General features: G+C 37.5%; 2 protein-coding genes across 2 annotated transcripts; both read right to left on the reverse strand.

Annotated features, from left to right (window-relative positions):
- Window positions 1-1,096: 1,096 nt before the first annotated feature.
- Window positions 1,097-6,681, reverse strand: LOC120719414 (dehydrogenase/reductase SDR family member 11-like). Its single transcript, XM_040008555.1, has 7 exons — window positions 6,468-6,681; window positions 3,677-3,886; window positions 3,034-3,128; window positions 2,044-2,173; window positions 1,838-1,924; window positions 1,686-1,751; window positions 1,097-1,556 (listed from the first exon to the last, which is right to left on the reverse strand). Exons 1-7 carry the CDS (start codon window positions 6,597-6,599, stop codon window positions 1,524-1,526), a joined length of 753 nt encoding a protein of 250 aa, XP_039864489.1. The 5' UTR covers window positions 6,600-6,681; the 3' UTR covers window positions 1,097-1,523.
- Window positions 6,682-12,704: 6,023 nt separating this feature from the next.
- Window positions 12,705-15,931, reverse strand: LOC120719409 (dehydrogenase/reductase SDR family member 11-like). Its single transcript, XM_040008548.1, has 7 exons — window positions 15,677-15,931; window positions 14,486-14,695; window positions 14,239-14,333; window positions 13,555-13,684; window positions 13,354-13,446; window positions 13,011-13,076; window positions 12,705-12,896 (listed from the first exon to the last, which is right to left on the reverse strand). Exons 1-7 carry the CDS (start codon window positions 15,806-15,808, stop codon window positions 12,858-12,860), a joined length of 765 nt encoding a protein of 254 aa, XP_039864482.1. The 5' UTR covers window positions 15,809-15,931; the 3' UTR covers window positions 12,705-12,857.
- Between the last annotated feature and the right edge of the window lie 1,455 nt (window positions 15,932-17,386).

A 17,386-nucleotide genomic window follows, 5' to 3' on the forward strand; every position in this document is an offset into this window, starting at 1 on the left:
TGGCTTTCCGAAAATGTCACTATCATTGTTGTGCGATTTATAGAATTTTGGCAAATCTCCTCAGACCAACACAAAGTTGCAAAACTCTCCATAGAAAGTCAATGGCGAGCTTGTTCAAAATCACCGCCTGATTTCTGTAATGAGAGGCATATTCGAATCGTCATATCTCCTTAACGAAGCGAAGTTAAGACATGAGGCTTGTCCCAGTATATCTTCAGACACTCCTGACGCTCACAATTCAAGAATTATTTTCTCACCTATTACCGTTCTGAAATGAGTTAGACTTGTTTGAGGGTAGGAAATTCGTCCTTCGCTCAGATTTCTTCAGATTTCAAACTCTGGAAATGAACCACTTTTTTCTCTCGTCATATCTTTTTAATGGATTTCCACAAGTTATTACATTTTAGCAAAGTTCCTTTGCTTCTGCAAAGTTTTTACAATTTCTGCAACTTTTCAGCTTTTTCAGCTAGTTTTTGCATACAGCTTCAGCTTTAAAGCATCCACACAGCATTTTCGCAGGAAATGCAAATTTTTCTAGTTATCTGTTGCGTTCAAGCAAAACAAGAAAACAGACAGTGATTATGTTGGCCCCAGGGATTCTTTTAGGTGTCTCCTCCACTGATATTGTTCCTCTTTGTACACTGTTTACTGTGTCTCTCACTTGATCTTGTTTTACCTGATCTAGACATGTGAATTGCCAAATTATAACTCCGCAGTTTGGATTTTTTAAAACCTAAAAGCAGCACCCAGAGAAGATGCAGGAGTCTCGTACCACCTTGTTACTGTATGAAATTGTGCAGAAAAGACCAGCATTCGAGCCACAGTCACAGTTAAAGTACACCCCAAGCTGCTATGAGATACATATACATTGCTTCCTTCAGCTTCCTCACTATTCACCTTTTTTGTGCATCTCTCCTGCTTTACTGGACACAGAATTTGCATCACGGCTCCACAGTGACAATCCTGTGAAAAAAGCTCCTACATTTCATGTACTGTTTATGTTATTAAACCACATTTCACCTCCTGTATCCAAGGTTCAACTCTCTTTTCCACCCTGTTACAAAATTTCCCGGGTAGGGGAAATAACAACAAATTCTTTTGAAAATATTTTTTTATTATATTAGCGTCAAATTTTCAGGACAACATCAAAAAGTTCTTTCATGACCAGTTTGATAGCACTTTGTTAAATGTAATAAAGAAATAAAAAAAATGCCAGTAGAATATATGACAGGGTCACATGGTGCAACTTCTCAAAGACACTAAAAAACACAGTGACGGTAACATCCTCACAGACTGTCATAAGAGGTAGGTCACAATTAAACATGCGACAGAGGAAGTGCATCATGTTCCAGCATTTTTAAGAAGAAGACAGTTAACTCTTGGACAAATTTCCTTATTGTTTCTTTCCGTATTCTGTAAATTGATCTTGCTGTGTTGAGTAGTCAGATGAGTCGATCACACCACCTTAATGTGAAGACTACCCTGGTCCTGGAGTTGCTGGGGCAACAAAAGCTGCATGACACCTACTGTATAGCTTCGAGCAGAAGTTCTCCAATCTGAAAGAAAAGTTATGTGAATGTTATATGATCATCTTAAATTATTATAAGGAAAGTGTTGTTATTTAAAATGCTAAAGAGGAAAGTTCAAAACAGAAAGGACTGAAAATAAAGAGAAAAATCACAAACCTGAACATGAGGAGGGGCACTGAGGACGTACGTGACAGCACTGGCAATGTCTTTTGCTTGCAGAGCCTGTTAGAGAAGTGAAAAGTGTGTCATTTGATTTTATCTGAATGATCATGTCAACCCTCCACAAACTGTAGGATTAATAATTTTACCTTATATGAGGCATATATGCCAGCCACTTCATCAGGATTGTTGGCCCGTGATACAAATTCTGTCACCACTAAACCAGGAGAAATGCTCTGCAAAAGGAGATAATGATTAAAGAACTGTAGGATCTACTGTGCATGTGTCTCACAGCAGCTTATACTTGTGTTAACTGCACTTTTCCAGTTGGTTACAGTGTGTTTTAAAGCCTTACTGTGGCTCGGATATGACTCTTTTCAGCGCGCAGCTCCTGTCTCAGGCCCTCAGTCAGAGCAGTTACAGCGAACTTGGTGCCGGTGTAGAAATGTAGATCAGCAAAATCAAAGACATGATGTCCACACAAGCTGCAACAGGAGTTTTATAAGCCATGAACGAACAAATTCATTTTAAACTATTACTAGTACTTTTTTCAGATTAACTAGCAATTAAAGTAATCATTGCCCTAGTAAAGTCCTTAAACAAAGATCTGTTATTTCCCTTCTTAAATCTTGTAATAATGATGTGATTACAAAATAATTCTGATCTACAAACATTTTCCACAATAGAAAAAATCAAATCAATAAATAATGATTACTGCATTTCATTTAGTGGCTCGAGGTTTAAGTGAACGAAGCACGGTCTGTTGCATTAGGAAACATGTTTTTGGTGTCACTGGACCAAAAGCCCATAAATGATCTTTATCCATATTGTAATTTTTATAGTAACAAGTGGTACTATATTCCGCACCTCCTCTAAGCTTGTTTTTGGGTTTCAGAAAATCTAGTCTATGTTAGGAGAATTTGGCTTCTTGCAGGTCTACATCAGTTCAGAGCAGGGGAGATTTATCAGACAAGAAACACAAAGAGGAACAACATCAGTAGAGAAAATACAGAAAGACATACCCTGGCAAGACAGATTTAATCGGTCTAAATCTGTCTTGCCCAGGAAAGACAGATTTAAACATCGTTGTGTGTTGCATTATTTGGCTTGAATTCAACAGATAATCATCTCTATGCATAAGAACCATGAGTATTGTTAATGGTACCATCTTTGCTTTTCCTGTTAGCCAAATGTGTGCTTTGAAAAAGGTCTGTTGAGTCATGTTGCTACAGGATGGTCTTAATCAGACTAAATGATGATTAGAATCATATTATGACATTTATGTGACATTTAAATCGACAGATTTCAAAGTTCTGTCACTTTCTATTAGCAAGTAAAACTGCACCTGTTTATGTTTATGATGTGCCCATCGTCCACGTTTCTCTCTTTCATTGACTGATAAGCTTCACGTGTACAGATGCTCAGTGCAAGAACGTTCACCTGTAAGAAACCAAGCAGAGAAATAAACAACAAAGAAAATCAAAATTCTCCAGGGGAGTTGTTTGCCTACTTTCGTGGAACTTTTCAACTTTCTGAGTTTTGTCCTATTGCACTTATTTTAACAAACTATGTTGTTTTGCAGGATTTTAGGACAACAACTTTGTAATTCAGATGAGAGTCATGACTTTGGTTGTATCAGACTTTCTTTTTTTGTGATGGATTATACTCAGCAGAATGGGATTTAATGGATGACTTGTTTGGAAATGGTTATACTGGTTCATTTACATTAAAATAAACTTTCTTTCTCTCTGTCTAATATAAGCCTAATACAGCTGAAAATTTTCTGCATGATAGTAAGTTTAGTTCTGTCCAAATTTCTGTTTTTGATATGGACTAAATTGAAAGTTTCATGTGTCATATTCTAAAAACTATGAACAAATCAACTTAAAACTGATCATTTAATTGCTCTTCTGGGAAACCACTCCTGTGAACGCTTCTTTCAAACAGAACTGCAGATAATTTTTTCTAAAATAACTCTGAGCTCTTACATCCATGATGTTCTTCCAGGCACTGGTTTTGCCACTTAGCAGTGGCTCTGGATGAGATAAGCCAGCGTTGTTGATGCACACATCCACACCTTTGTGCTGCTCTTTGATCGCTGCGAACATGGCCAGAATCTCCTCTTCTTTGGTCAAGTCACACTTGAAAGGAACCAAAACACCAGGGTGGCCGGCACTCTGACACTCTGCTGCCAGTTTCTGAAACCAAGAAGGGAATGATGACAGAGGTTTAGCTTCAAAATAACTCTGCCCTGTAATTACTGTAAATTTGTGGATTTCAGTTTTCATAACACAGCTGATCAGTAACTTTGTACAACACTGGAAGTCAGATTTTTGTCTCCAACTGCAAAAACATTCTTCTCACTGGGTCTCAACTCATGTCTGAACACATCCTGCCATCAGCTGTTTCATCAGATCTGCTGCACAGTAACTTATCTTTCTATCTCAAAAGCAACAAGATTCCCTGGGTCAACACACCTGAATCAAATGATTAGTTCATTACCAGGCTTCTGGAGAACTTCAAGACACGTTGAGGAGGTAAATTAGCCTTTAAATCAGCTGTGTTGGATGAAGGGCACAACTAAAACCTGCAGGACACCGGCCCTCGAGGCCTGGACTTCAACACCTGTGGTCTAGACTCTAGAGTCATCAGCTCATATGTGTCCAGCCTTCTGTTTCTGTGTTGGACTAAATTAAAAATCTATTAACAGTGAACTTTTACACAGAATCTGATTTATAGCATTACAATAGATTATTGTAAAGCTGGTTTTTCAGGTTTATTTAGTGTTAGTCAGATAAACTGTTCAACTTTTGCCCAGCCGCTCCCTCTGTTCTTTTTTGCTAGGTAACAGTGAACTTATATATAAATATAAATATAGACTAAAAAATATAAAATGCAACAGCCAAGATCGAAATACACTAAGTGATAGATGCAGGCCTGGTCTATCAAAATGTTCTTTTCTTTTTTAATCAGGTTCGTACAGCTGTTGTTGGGCTAGAACATCTTAGTTGCAATGTAGAAATTAAGTTACCTTTTAGCTATTAGCTTGTTATTATCAAATTGCTTTAACCATGAGCCATTTATTTTTCCCTGAGTCTCTTCCTCTCTCTACCTTATTCGTTAACTACACCTTCCTCTGTTTCTTCCTCACTCTCTTGTTGGGACTGCTGGTCCTCTTGTGCTCTCCATGGCTAATGCTAGCAACTGTGCCTCTATTCTGAGAGGCACATAAATAATTTTTGCAAATGTTGCATTTTAAGGAGACAATTATTTTGAACAAACAAAATTCATTTCAGTGTTTGCTATTATACATATACACACACAATAACTGCCATTCTCGCTCAGTTGTTGGCATTTGCTCTTGCTCAGATCTCTGCTCTGTGTGCTCTCAGTATATTGCTTCTGCTTTCAACATCTCTGCTCCCTGCACACTCAACTTTTTCTGTACATGGTTATAAATATGCCACAAAACCAACTAATTACAGACTTGAATTCAAAATGAGTGGCTGTTTTGGTCTCCAATCAGCTCGCTAGCCACTGCATTCAGGAAACACAAATGTAGCTAAATCCAGTGAAGTGGTTTGGTTTAAACTAGATTAAAACCAACATAAAAAATATATATTTTACAATCAAATAATTAGAAATACTAACCGAAAATGTTCTTAACTACACTATTATTTTGTGTCTATGTGGATAATAGCAAACACTGAAATACATGAATTCTGTACATGAATTTTGTACATGAAAATAATTTTCTACTCAAAATGTGACATTTGTTCTTGCAAAAATTATTTACGTGCGTTTAGAATAGAGACACAGAAATAAAGCCATGAGCTACAGCAGGCTCTTGTGAATGCCAGGGCTTTATAGCAGCTGTTTCTGGTACTACTGCACTGCTAAGATGTCGGTTAATTTGACACACTTTGCTGTATCTATTTCTTGTTTATTTTTCTCTCTTAGTTTTTTTTCCTCTTTTCTTTCTTCGTTTGTATCCCGCTTTATTAAAACTAACTCTGTTCTAGGGTGCGTAGGCGCACACGGAAAGTAGGAAGGGCCAGAGGCGTTAAGAGATTTGATTGAAAATTAAAATTGAACTAATGCAAACAAGAAGAAAAAAATCAGCCCCCTACAAATGCTTCGGCCCACAGGGAAAATACCCGGTATACCAGATTACCAGTCCAGTATTGTGCCAAAAAGTGATTGCCTGCCAAAAACTGATTTCCAATGTTCCCGTGTGTTTTTTACGTGTAATATCGTAACGTATGTTGCTAAATAGACTTTGGTGAACAGGTATTACAAAGGGGTTATATATAAAATTAAAAAATTACCTGTTTCTCAAGTATTTTTGTAACTGGTTATAATGTAACCAGTTACAATCAGCTCCCTTTTGTCACTTAAAATATGTTTACAGAACTATTTTTGCTTTTGTTGCAATTTCAGCTGTCCTCTTGGCCAGATTACTCTTAAAAGAGACATTTTTAAAGTCAACAGAATTTTTTTTTAAGTGCATAAATAAAGGATACATAAAAGTCACTGCCAAAAACTAACTGCGGCTACCTTGTTACAGGAATGTTGTTTGTTGCTCAAGATGACTTGATATCATTAATGAGGGATACATTTGAAATATGTTTCACATATTATAGACCAATAAGTTATTTATAGCAGTTTAAATACATTAATCAGTTTTTGCCAAACACCGCAGTTTTTGGCAGACAACCACTTTTTGGCACCGGCCCTGGATATAGGTCAAGATACTCTAGTTTTCACTTCAGAACAAACCTGGATTTTTGCGACGTCCCTGGCGCAGCCCACTACTTTCATACCGAGCCGGACCAACTCTACAGCTATAGCCGCCCCAATCCCGACTGAGGCTCCGGTCACCAGAGCCACTCTGCCACGCCAGCGCTCCATCACAGCGGTAACCTGCTACAAGCACGAAAGAAGCACAAATACGAAGAGAGAGAGCGACAGATCTTTCACTGTCCCGTGTGAGCATTTATGTATAGAGAGAGAAACATCTGAGTCATGTCAGTCCACCTTTTTCTCTCAAACAGCTACAGTTCCCCGCCCTGCAGGGAGGCTTTCAGCCAATCCTGTTGTCAGGTTTATGAAAACAGTTTGAGATAACTTTTACTCTGTGACACGTTACATCATCATTGTTAGAATGACAAACACGTGATGACCAAGTAAAAGCTAATTCTAAATGATGTAAACCGTGCGACGTGAACCTTACACCTTTATTACTGCCTGTTACTACTGTCAAAGCAATCTATGTTTATGGCTCCGAGCGTGCAGCGACAGTCCCCCAAGGCCTAGTTTATTGTTGAAGCTTAAAGACAACCTGTAAAATATTGTGGGTAATTTAAAGTTTTTTTCTGATTTTCATATTTGTTGTGACCTTGACCTTAACCTAACCTTAACCCAATTTTCACCAAAATTAAAGTTGGAACAGCTCGTGGTGTTATTGATATCTACCATCACACAAAAAATGTAATATGAGATTTTTCTGTTGTTAATTCAGTTTAGTTTGACTTAGTTATTTATTAGTTTCATTGTTAGTTTCTTTTTAGTTGTTACTGTATGGAGGGGTGTTACAGTTCATTTCCAAGCATTGTTTTGTGTGCATTTGGGTCCTCTATTCTCCACTCCACACAGTCTGCACCTGCTGACTGTGACAACAGGAAATATTAGGTCCCCTCAGATTTGTTAAACCTAAATTCATGAGCCTTTTTTGAAAATGTCAGAAAGAGTTGTTTTAGGATGACAGGAGTAAAAGTAAAAAGTTGCCAGTACAAATAAAAAAAGTCAACTTAAGTGCTGTAAAGAAATATTGGTTCTTTGTCCATTTACTCTACTGCAGATCAAGAAGCAAAACTGCTAAAACTTTGACCTCTTACCTGCATTTCAATCCTGGTTTTTCCACGTAACAGTGATTGTGTTGCAGCACAAGTGCACACCTTTGTGCTGCTTTTCGATTGCTGTGAACTTGGATGTCCTTCTCTTTGATCAGGTCACACTTGTAATGCATGACAATGACATTGTGGGCAGCACTTTGACATTCTGCTGTGAGTTTCTGAAACCAGAAAGAAAAAAGATTATAGACTTCAAGATCCACTTTGTGTTTTTAGCACTGTATGTGTATGAATCCGCAAATCCACTTAGCTGATTGTGAAGGTCTGGGGTGGGAACTTTTCCTAGATTTGACTGATTTATGTGAAGAAATTGCTGTTTCAGTACATGGGAGAAATTACGCAAAGGTGAACTGTGTGTGCTGAACAAACAAAGTTTTGTGCACCATTTATTAACAATGAACTTTTACCAAAAGTCAGATTTCCAGTATGAATAGAGGGCGTGCTTTATAAAGGTTGATTAACATTTAGATAAATTGCCTGTCCAAACCTCTCTGTTTTATATAACCATGACAAAGCTAAAAAAAAAAAAAAAAAAAAAAAAAAAAGAAAAGAAAAATCATGATATTTAATCACAAATAACACTTAAATAACTTTTGGCAAAAGTTCATTGACTTCTGGGGGCAGAAGTCAATGAACAGAAGTCAGTCTGCCCCAGACTGACAGAAGTCAGTCTGCCCCAGGGCAGCTGTGGCTACAACTCCACCAGTATGTGAATGGGTGGATGACTGGGTGTGTAAAGCGCTTTGGGGGGACTAGTAAAAGCGCTATACAAATACAGGCCATTTACTGTATGAAAGCAGTGAAGCTCTGTCGCTGGGATAAATCATTTAATTTCATCTTGCTAGATATAATGCCCACACTCATATTTTTGTATTTCCAATCTTAAAGTAAGATGAGTACATCTTCTGAGTATAAATGTAGTAAGGACATAACATGGCCCTCTATATTACTAGAGAGGACGACATGGTGTCACTTGTCAAAGAGATTGAAGACACACACTCACACTGGTGACATCCTCCAGAGTCCATTCTGAAAATAAAACATGACAAAATAAAAAGAAGCAAATAAATGGATGGAAATCAGATTGAGGGTCATGTGGCAAATTTAAATCATGTCCATGTTCCATAACCAGTGTTACTGTACTAAACTAATATTTCTGTCCAACAATTATGATGGTGACCTTTTCCACAGAGAGATTTACAGTGTGAGTAAACGACAGGTATAAGTGGTTACGACACAGCTACAAGATGCAGCAATTAAGGCTACGTTCACACTGCAGGCGAAAGCGCATCAAATCCGATTTTTTGATCCTATGCGACCCATATCCGATCATGGATATCCGATCACCTCTCTGTTTTATATAACCATGACAAAGCTAAAAAAGAAAAAGAAAAAGAAAAGAAAAATCATGATATTTAATCACAAATAACACTTAAATAACTTTTGGCAAAAGTTCATTGTATTTTAGTATTTTAGTGTATGGAAAACATGTTCTGACCTCAGGGGCTAACAGTAGAGGTCAAGGTCAAATGCTTAGCCCACCTAGTTACTCATGTCCCCCAAGGCCTAGTTTATTGTTGAAGCTTAAAGACAACCTGTAAAATATTGTGGGTAATTGAAAGTTTTTTTCTGATTTTCATATTTGTTGTGACCTTGACCTTAACCTAACCTTAACCCAGTTTTCACCAAAATTAAAGCTGGAACAGCTCGTGGTGTTATTGATATCTACCATCACACAAAAAATGTAATGTGAGATCTTTCTGTTGTTAATTCAGTTTAGTTTGACTTAGTTATTTATTAGTTTCATTGTTAGTTTCTTTTTAGTTGTTACTGTATGGAGGGGTGTTACAATAAAAGCTGTGTACACAGTCTCAGTAAACACACCAATGAAAGCCTCAACAGGCAAGTTGTAATAAAAAAAAATGTTACCAAAATAATGAATATTGCATGAATTATTTCCTCTGTATTTTTTGTTTTTTAGTCTTCAAATTCACAAAATCATTTGAGTTATTTTCCTTTGAAGTCTACTTGTGACTTTTATATCAGTTAACAAAAATAAGCTTGATGACCATTTTTCTTTTTAAAACAGCCTGAACTCATGTAGGCATGCTTTCTTGTAATTTAAGTAGTCTTCAGGAATAGGTCTCCAGGCATTTTGAGGGAAATTCAAAACTCATCTTCAAATCTTGTCTGCCTGTTGTTTCATCCTCTGCAAGGATGATCCAACACTGCTTCAGTAATATTGAGGTTCAGGTTCTGGGGAGGTCAGTCCATGACTGATAGTATTCCACTGTGTCTTTTTTCTATACAGGTGTGCTTTTACTGCATTGGCAGTGTGTCTGTCATCACTGTCAAGCTAAAAAATGAAAACACTGCCACTCAGATGTTTTCCAGATGGTATTACATGGTAGAACAAACTTTGACAGTACTATTCTGTGTTCATAGTTCCATCAGTTTTGACAAGATTCACAACCTCTCTGGTGGAAAACAGCCCCAAACCGTGACAGAACCTCCAGTGTGTTTTACAGATGACTGTAGATGAGTGCTGTACCTCTCTCCTGACCACCTCTGTACATACTGACAACAATTTGAACCAAAAATTTCACGTTTGAATGCCACACTATTTTCAGTCATTTTCAGTTTGTGTGTTATTTGGCACACCTCAGCTTTTTCTACCCATCCCTTTCTTAAGAGTGGCTGTCAAGAAGCCATTCTTTGCTTTGAGACCAATTCTGATGTGGCTTAAACAACAAGAGATGAATCCACAGATCTAAAAATTGGTTAAAAAGCAGCCAATGTCCAGAGAATAAACCGGAAAACTGCTGTTCTAGACCACTTTAAAAATTATAAGAAAGTATGGCTTCAGTGAAGCAAAACCAAAAGAAATGAGAGGTGATTCAAGGTTTTTGCACAGTACTGCACGTCAGTGTGAAATGTAGTTCTGATGAAGACATTAATAAGGGAATCAACAATAAATAATCTGGCATAATTTTAGATAATTCCCAAGAGGTTTCCTTACTATTGAGTTGCTTGCAGTGTTTAATGAATTTAAAACTCTACTCTCACATTTTTATGATTCTGCTCCCTCGTAATGCTGTTTATCAGTTGCAAACTTTCATTGCCATCTGGTATTTTATTTTATAATATAAAGTGACACCTGTCCAAAATTGAAATGTCCAAAAATAAATATTTAAATTTTACTAAACATTTTTAACAATACTTTCATGCACTGAACACAATATTTTGATCTTCTAGTAACAAAATCACTATTCTCATGTGAAATATTGTTTTGAATGTTTTTATTGTACATACACTGGTTTTAATGCATTAAAATATGCAAAACACATGATTGTGTGAATAATTTGCACAAATTTTAAAACTACATGTCTATATGTCAGTGTTCATTATACAATTAAATGTTCTTTTAATACCACTAAAAAACTCAATTCCATTGTTTTCTGTTACTTTAGTAATCAGTTAGTATTTGCTTTAGTACTCTAAGCTATTTGTCTTTTCTTCCACACAGCACCTTACAGTTGCAGAGATACTGATAGGCTGTGATGGCGTGTCTGGGCGGTGCTTTGTAAACCAGAACAAAGGTTTCTGTGAATTTTAAACTTCTGTGTAATGGTGAGTTCCCTAACTGATGCTCGAACTAAAGAGCAAGGTTGACTTTATATAAAAAGTGCAGTATGTTTGAGAAATGCTGCCAGAACTTTGCCAACCAGTTCTCATTTTGCTATAGTCACACTACAGACCGTGACATAGGAAAATTATTTGTCTCCACAACAGCTTGCCATCAATCTCAGACGGAAAAAAAAGAATCATTGTAATGGCTGGATAACAACTGATTTTTCATTTTTCTTGGTCATAGGAGTGTTGCAGTCATACTTTGACTCTAGCCATTTTGTTTACGTCAGACCAGTCAGCAACCATCTAGCAAACACAAGTCGTGTGAGAAAAATATGACTGGTTTTGACTGGTGGTTGGAAGATGCTGCCAGTTCTTGTGAAACTGATTGCTAAAGGGTTATTGTCATAATATTTAAACAGAATTCAAACTATGAGTTTGTCTGTGGAAAGCTAACTGCTGCTCTGTCTCTCTATACAGCACTGACTCAACAGAAATCTGCTGCGTCACCCCCATACCTCAGGAACCCCTCCCTCTCTGATCCCCCCAGGAACCATACCCCTCCCTCTCTGTTTTTAATTCTCCTCCCTCCACAAACCCCCCTCCCTCTAAGGGAGAAAACATACATTCTCCCCCCACCGGTTGCATTTCGTCACACATATGGAATCCAATACACACTTCCGGAGTACCCTCCCCCTCACCGGATGCAATTCATCGCGCTTATGGATCATATTACACACTTCCAGAGTACTTCCGGTGGGGTCAAAAGGTCAAGGCTAGGGCTATCAATCAAATTGGAGACATAAGCAGGGTACCTAATCTCTCTGTCATGCTTGTGACCTCTAGTGGTCAAAACAGAAAGGGGTGAAAGCTTATCCTCCCTCTACATCGAAACATTACTTCAGACATATAAGTCCATTTTAGTACAAAGGAAAATAGAAAAGTACAAACAACACAAAAAACAGGATCATCAGTGGAAAAAAAACATGTCAGCAATTGTTCCAATGTTTCCAAAAACAAGAAGATTATTTTTTTCAGAGTAGGCTCAGTTAGAGTCATCGTGACCACAATTAGGAAGAATACTAGTCAAAAAAAGACTATTCTGCATAATCCATCTGGTGGGGTCCAGTGTTGTTATAGTTTGAAGTTGGAATATGCTAAGACATGAAACAAGGTGTGAAAAAAGTATTTTAGTTAACCAAAATCTGAAGCTACTTTTCACTGTTCCCTTGTCACAAAGAGTCACCACAGTTTTTGTTTTTACACACGGTGGGTTAACTTTGTTAACTAATATTCTCAGACTCTACTTTCCCATGAATTAGTGAGGTATTATATAATAACTTTACATTTTATTACTATTGTTGGAGGAATGAAACATATGTTTGAGATATTTTTACACCTACAACTGTATGTTTTCCACCATACACTGCTCTTTAAATCAGATTTCCTTCAGTGAAATAAGAACACTCACAAATTTCCCCCACAAAAACATTTTATTTTATAAATCAGTGAAAACTTTAAGGACAAACATCATAAACAAAACTGTTTCATGACCATATCACAACTCATCATTTTCATAAGTGTAGTAAGGAAGTAGGTTAATTCAGGGGGATCATGTAGGTCAACCCTAAGCTTGCTCCGTGCCTTGCATCTGAACATCTCCAATCTGAAAGAAAGATGTTTTTTATATATTATTACAAGCAAAGTGCTGATGTTTAAACAGCAAATCAGGAAAACCAATAATTCACAATAAAAAAGAATTAAAATAAGAGGAAATCACCTGAACGTGAGCAGGCGCACTGAGCACGTAGGTAACAGCATTGGCAACATCTATTGCTTCCAGAGGCTGTCAGAGAAGTGGAACATGATTAACAGCTTTAAAAATATTTTTATTTTGGGCCTTTTCTTCTTTATTTTTATAGATCAGTAGAGTAGACAGAAACGCAGAGAATGAATCACATGCAGAAAGTGGCCAGGCCAGATCACACCTAAGCCCCTATAGTGGCCTTTTGGCATATGGGTCGCCTGCTTGACCCAGTGAGCTAGACTGGCATCCAAATGAAATACATTTTATCTGAGTTATCGTATTAGCAGTGCATGAATAGTAGGAATAATAATTTTACCTTATATGCAGAATATGCACCAGATGCTTTATCAGGACTGTTGCTGTAGAGCCGGAAAGCAAATTCTGTCTCCACTAAACCAGGAGATATACACTGCAAAAAAGAGCTGATATTGAGGGATCTTCACAAACTACTACATGTGTGTATCTGAAAACTGTAATATTGGTGTTTCAGACACTTTTAGATTGGCTGCAGCCTTACTGTGGCTCGGATATGGCTGTTTTCTGCACGCAGCTCCTGCCTCAGTCCCTCCGTCAGGGCGGTTACAGCATACTTTGTGGCGGTGTAGAAATGCAGAACAGCTTTGGGAACTACACGATGTCCGCACATGCTGCAACAGATTTATGAGGCATTAACCAGGCGAGCATTAAGCAACATTTATTTTGTGTTATTTTTTAAGTCATTTCTCACTGATGTAAGACACTCTGCTGCCCACAAAACTGCATATAGGGTTGCAGCAGTTATTTTATCCTGATGTTTTGCAGCTTCTCTTTGACTTTGTTAATTTGTTAAATGGACCCACAACCATTCATGGCTGACTCGTCCTATCAGAAGTTTCTTCCTGTTAAAAGGAAGTTTTTCTTTCCTACTGTCGCCAAAGTATTTACTCACAGGAGGTTGTCTGATTGCCAGGGTTTTTGTGTATTATTGTAGAATCTTTACCTTACAGTATTAAGCGCCTTGAATTGACTGTTGTCGTGATTTGGTGCTATATAAATATAATTAAAATGAATTGAAATATTCAGTTACTAGACTGATGGATGCCAGTGGGCCCCTTAAGCTAAGGCCCAGTCACTAGGCACTCTCCTTCTGTAAAATGAGACTTTGTGGTAAAATACAGATAATGGTAATAACAATATTACAAGTTTGTGAAAAATTGCACACCTGTTTATGTTTATGATGTGGCCATCGTCAACATTTCTCTCTTTCATTGACTGATAAGCTTCACGTGTGCAGATACTCAGAGCAAGAACGTTCACCTGTAAGTAACCAAGAAAATAAATAAAATGTAAAGAAAATATCTGGAATCAACAAATGTGAATTACTTTTTACAATGCAATGATCTGCAATGCAAAACATTCTTCCAGATCAAAACAAGTATTTTATTTCTACAATAACTCTGAGCTCTTACATCCATCATGTTCTTCCAGCCACTGGTTTTGCCATTTAGCAGCAGGTCTGGATGAGCCAAGCCAGCGTTGTTGATGCACACGTCCACGCCTTTGTGCTGCTCTTTGATCGCTGCAAACATGGCCAGAATCTCCTCCTCTTTGCTCAAGTCACACTTGAAAGGAACCAAAACACCAGGGTGGCCGGCACTCTGACACTCTGCTGCCAGTTTCTGAAACCAGAATAGAAAAAGATGACAGACTTCAGAATCCCATTTGTGTTTTTAAAGTGTACGAATCTACTATTCAAACATGTAGATTAAGTCACTGTAAATACATTGATTTGAGTTTTCAGTTTGCATATCAAAGCTCAGTGACCCTATCATCCACAAACAGTAGTTTGCCTGTGTTTGGATGTTCTGCCCGTTTTTGAGTTTTGCTTATTTCACTGACCTAATAATCATTTCGTAACAGCAGGCACATGATGATGTGATGATGCCTGCAAAAGCCTTTTCTCTGGTTTTGTCTTGAGGTATGATTCAAACAGTTCATGCATTTCATCAAGGAAATAAAAAAAACTTCAGAAAGTCAAGTTCTTCATTTATTATATGCTAAATGGATGGTTGTGGCTAATCTTTGAAAACATCATTTTCTATCAAAGCTGAAACAAAAAACAAAACAAAAAAAAACCAAAAAAAACAAAAACCCCAGTGAGTACCAAATCGAAAATGCTGACTTGTGTGTTAGGATGGTCTGCCAGCTTAGAGCTAGGCAATTCAAGAAAAAGAGGACAAAAAGCTTTTTGTCCTCTTTTTCTTGAATTGCCTAGGCCTAGGCGAATTTCATTGTTGTGTTTAACATTTTGATTTATGAAAACTACAATTCAGATGAAAGTCACGTGTCCAACTTCCTACTTTCTGTGCCATATTAAACTTAACGTTCCGTGCAGTGTCTGTTAACAAAACACTTGTGCAGTTAAATAATAATGTAATATATTAGTGTGCTGTAACTACATGCTTTCGTCAGTTTATAATAGTTTAATGCTTCCTGCTCGCCCAGCCTCTCTTTTGTAAGTCTGAAAGCTATATTTATTTATTTATTTATTTATTTATTTATTTGCATTACGGCAACTTTAACATCAAAATTTACTCCGTGCTAGCTAGTTTACATTAAATTACTCTCTGCGGGATCTGAGTTTCCACTTCAGAACAAACCTGGATTTTTCCGATGTCCCTGGCGCAGCCCATTACTTTCATACCGAGCCGGACCAGTTCCACGGCTATAGTCGCCCCAATCCCGACCGAGGCTCCGGTCACCAGAGCCACTCTGCCCCGCCAGCGCTCCATCACAGCCCGGTAATCTGCTACACGTACGAAAGCACCTCAAGTATGATGCCAGGGACGCTAAGTCTGAAGAAAACGGACTCCGGAGCTCCAACTGTCTTGTGATCGTGAACACGCGATGCTTTTAAACACATCATATGCTTGTGTGCTGCGTTCAAGTCATCAGCAAACTGTAGGAAAACAGTTGAATCGGTTCTTTTGTTTATTCAAGTAAAAACTATACTATGATATGTTTACTTGCATTCATGAAAATAAAACCTAATTCTATCGCATTTTATGGAGACATATATATATATATATATGTCTGAACTCTCTGCACACACAGAATGAGTTAGACCTGTTTATTTTTTAAAGTTATGATTCATACACAAGGAATAGACGGGCAAGGACTTAAATATTAAATTGAATGATTTTGTACGGTGTAGAAGTAAATTCATATTTCATTTGATTTACAGAGATGTGTTTATGATGTTTACAGATGTAATTATGTACACATTTCCATTTATATTTAATATTTACATGTTTTGGTATTTACACGATTACATGCTTATAATGTTTACATATTCACTTTCAAAACAGAGTCTTGAATCTAGCTAGTTGGTTTTCCCATATTTATCCATGATGATGATCAGGTTGGACCCCTCCCCCTCGCCGGCATTCAGCAGGCAATGGCGGACAACTCCAAGTTTAGCTTCTATTTCCAAACTCCATATCCAATCAGACCCACCTCGATTTCCACAGTGTCCACTCTTGGGCTCTTCTGTCCAGTCCCAAGCTCTGCAGAGCCCCAACTCGTGGCCTCTCATATCTGGAGCCCCCTCCTTTCAGTACTCAGCACATCTCTCCAAATATCTTGGCTCCCCTGGTTCTGTACAGGCCTCCTTAATTAACAAACTCCACACCATAACTGCTAATTGACCCAGGGCAACCCATACCAACAGGACTCAAGTCAATCAGACAATCTGGTTAGGGAAACATGATTAGTCAGAATATTCTCCCAAAAACATGAAATAAATAAAACAGTAAGAATTTACACCACAAAACAAAACTTTAACAAAACTGAAACCAAACCCATGCAACACAATCATTTAAAACACAATAAAAAATGTATTAAAAACATGCAAATCACAGCATATTAACGATCTGCCTTATAACTGAATGTTATAAGGCATGTAGAGAAAGACCCCTGTGGAAGCCAAAATCAGGGAAGGACGTTAATTGGTTAACTGATGTGCAGAAGGACATCATGAGAGACGGAGCTTGGATGAATGAGAGGTCAACAAGGTGTCTCTAACGGAGGTTCAAAAAACAGTCAAATGGACCACTGAAGAGCTGAAGTGATGTTCGTGGGGAAGAAATGTTTATTTTTATCTGAATCATCATTATGGTGAAGATTGAAATCTTAATGCTAAATGAATGTTAAAATACATATGAAACCCTTACTGTACCCCAGAGATCTCTGTGAATTCATCAGGTAAGCATTTACTCATTTTCTAATATTTGAACTGTGCCAAATGTATTTTTAACCAATTATATTTCATATATATTGTTGAACACTCAGTACAGTGATTCATATTGTAG

The sequence above is a fragment of the Simochromis diagramma genome, unplaced genomic scaffold (genome assembly GCF_900408965.1).
Source record: "Simochromis diagramma unplaced genomic scaffold, fSimDia1.1 OVJJ01000344.1, whole genome shotgun sequence".
Taxonomy (NCBI): Eukaryota; Metazoa; Chordata; class Actinopteri; order Cichliformes; family Cichlidae; genus Simochromis; species Simochromis diagramma.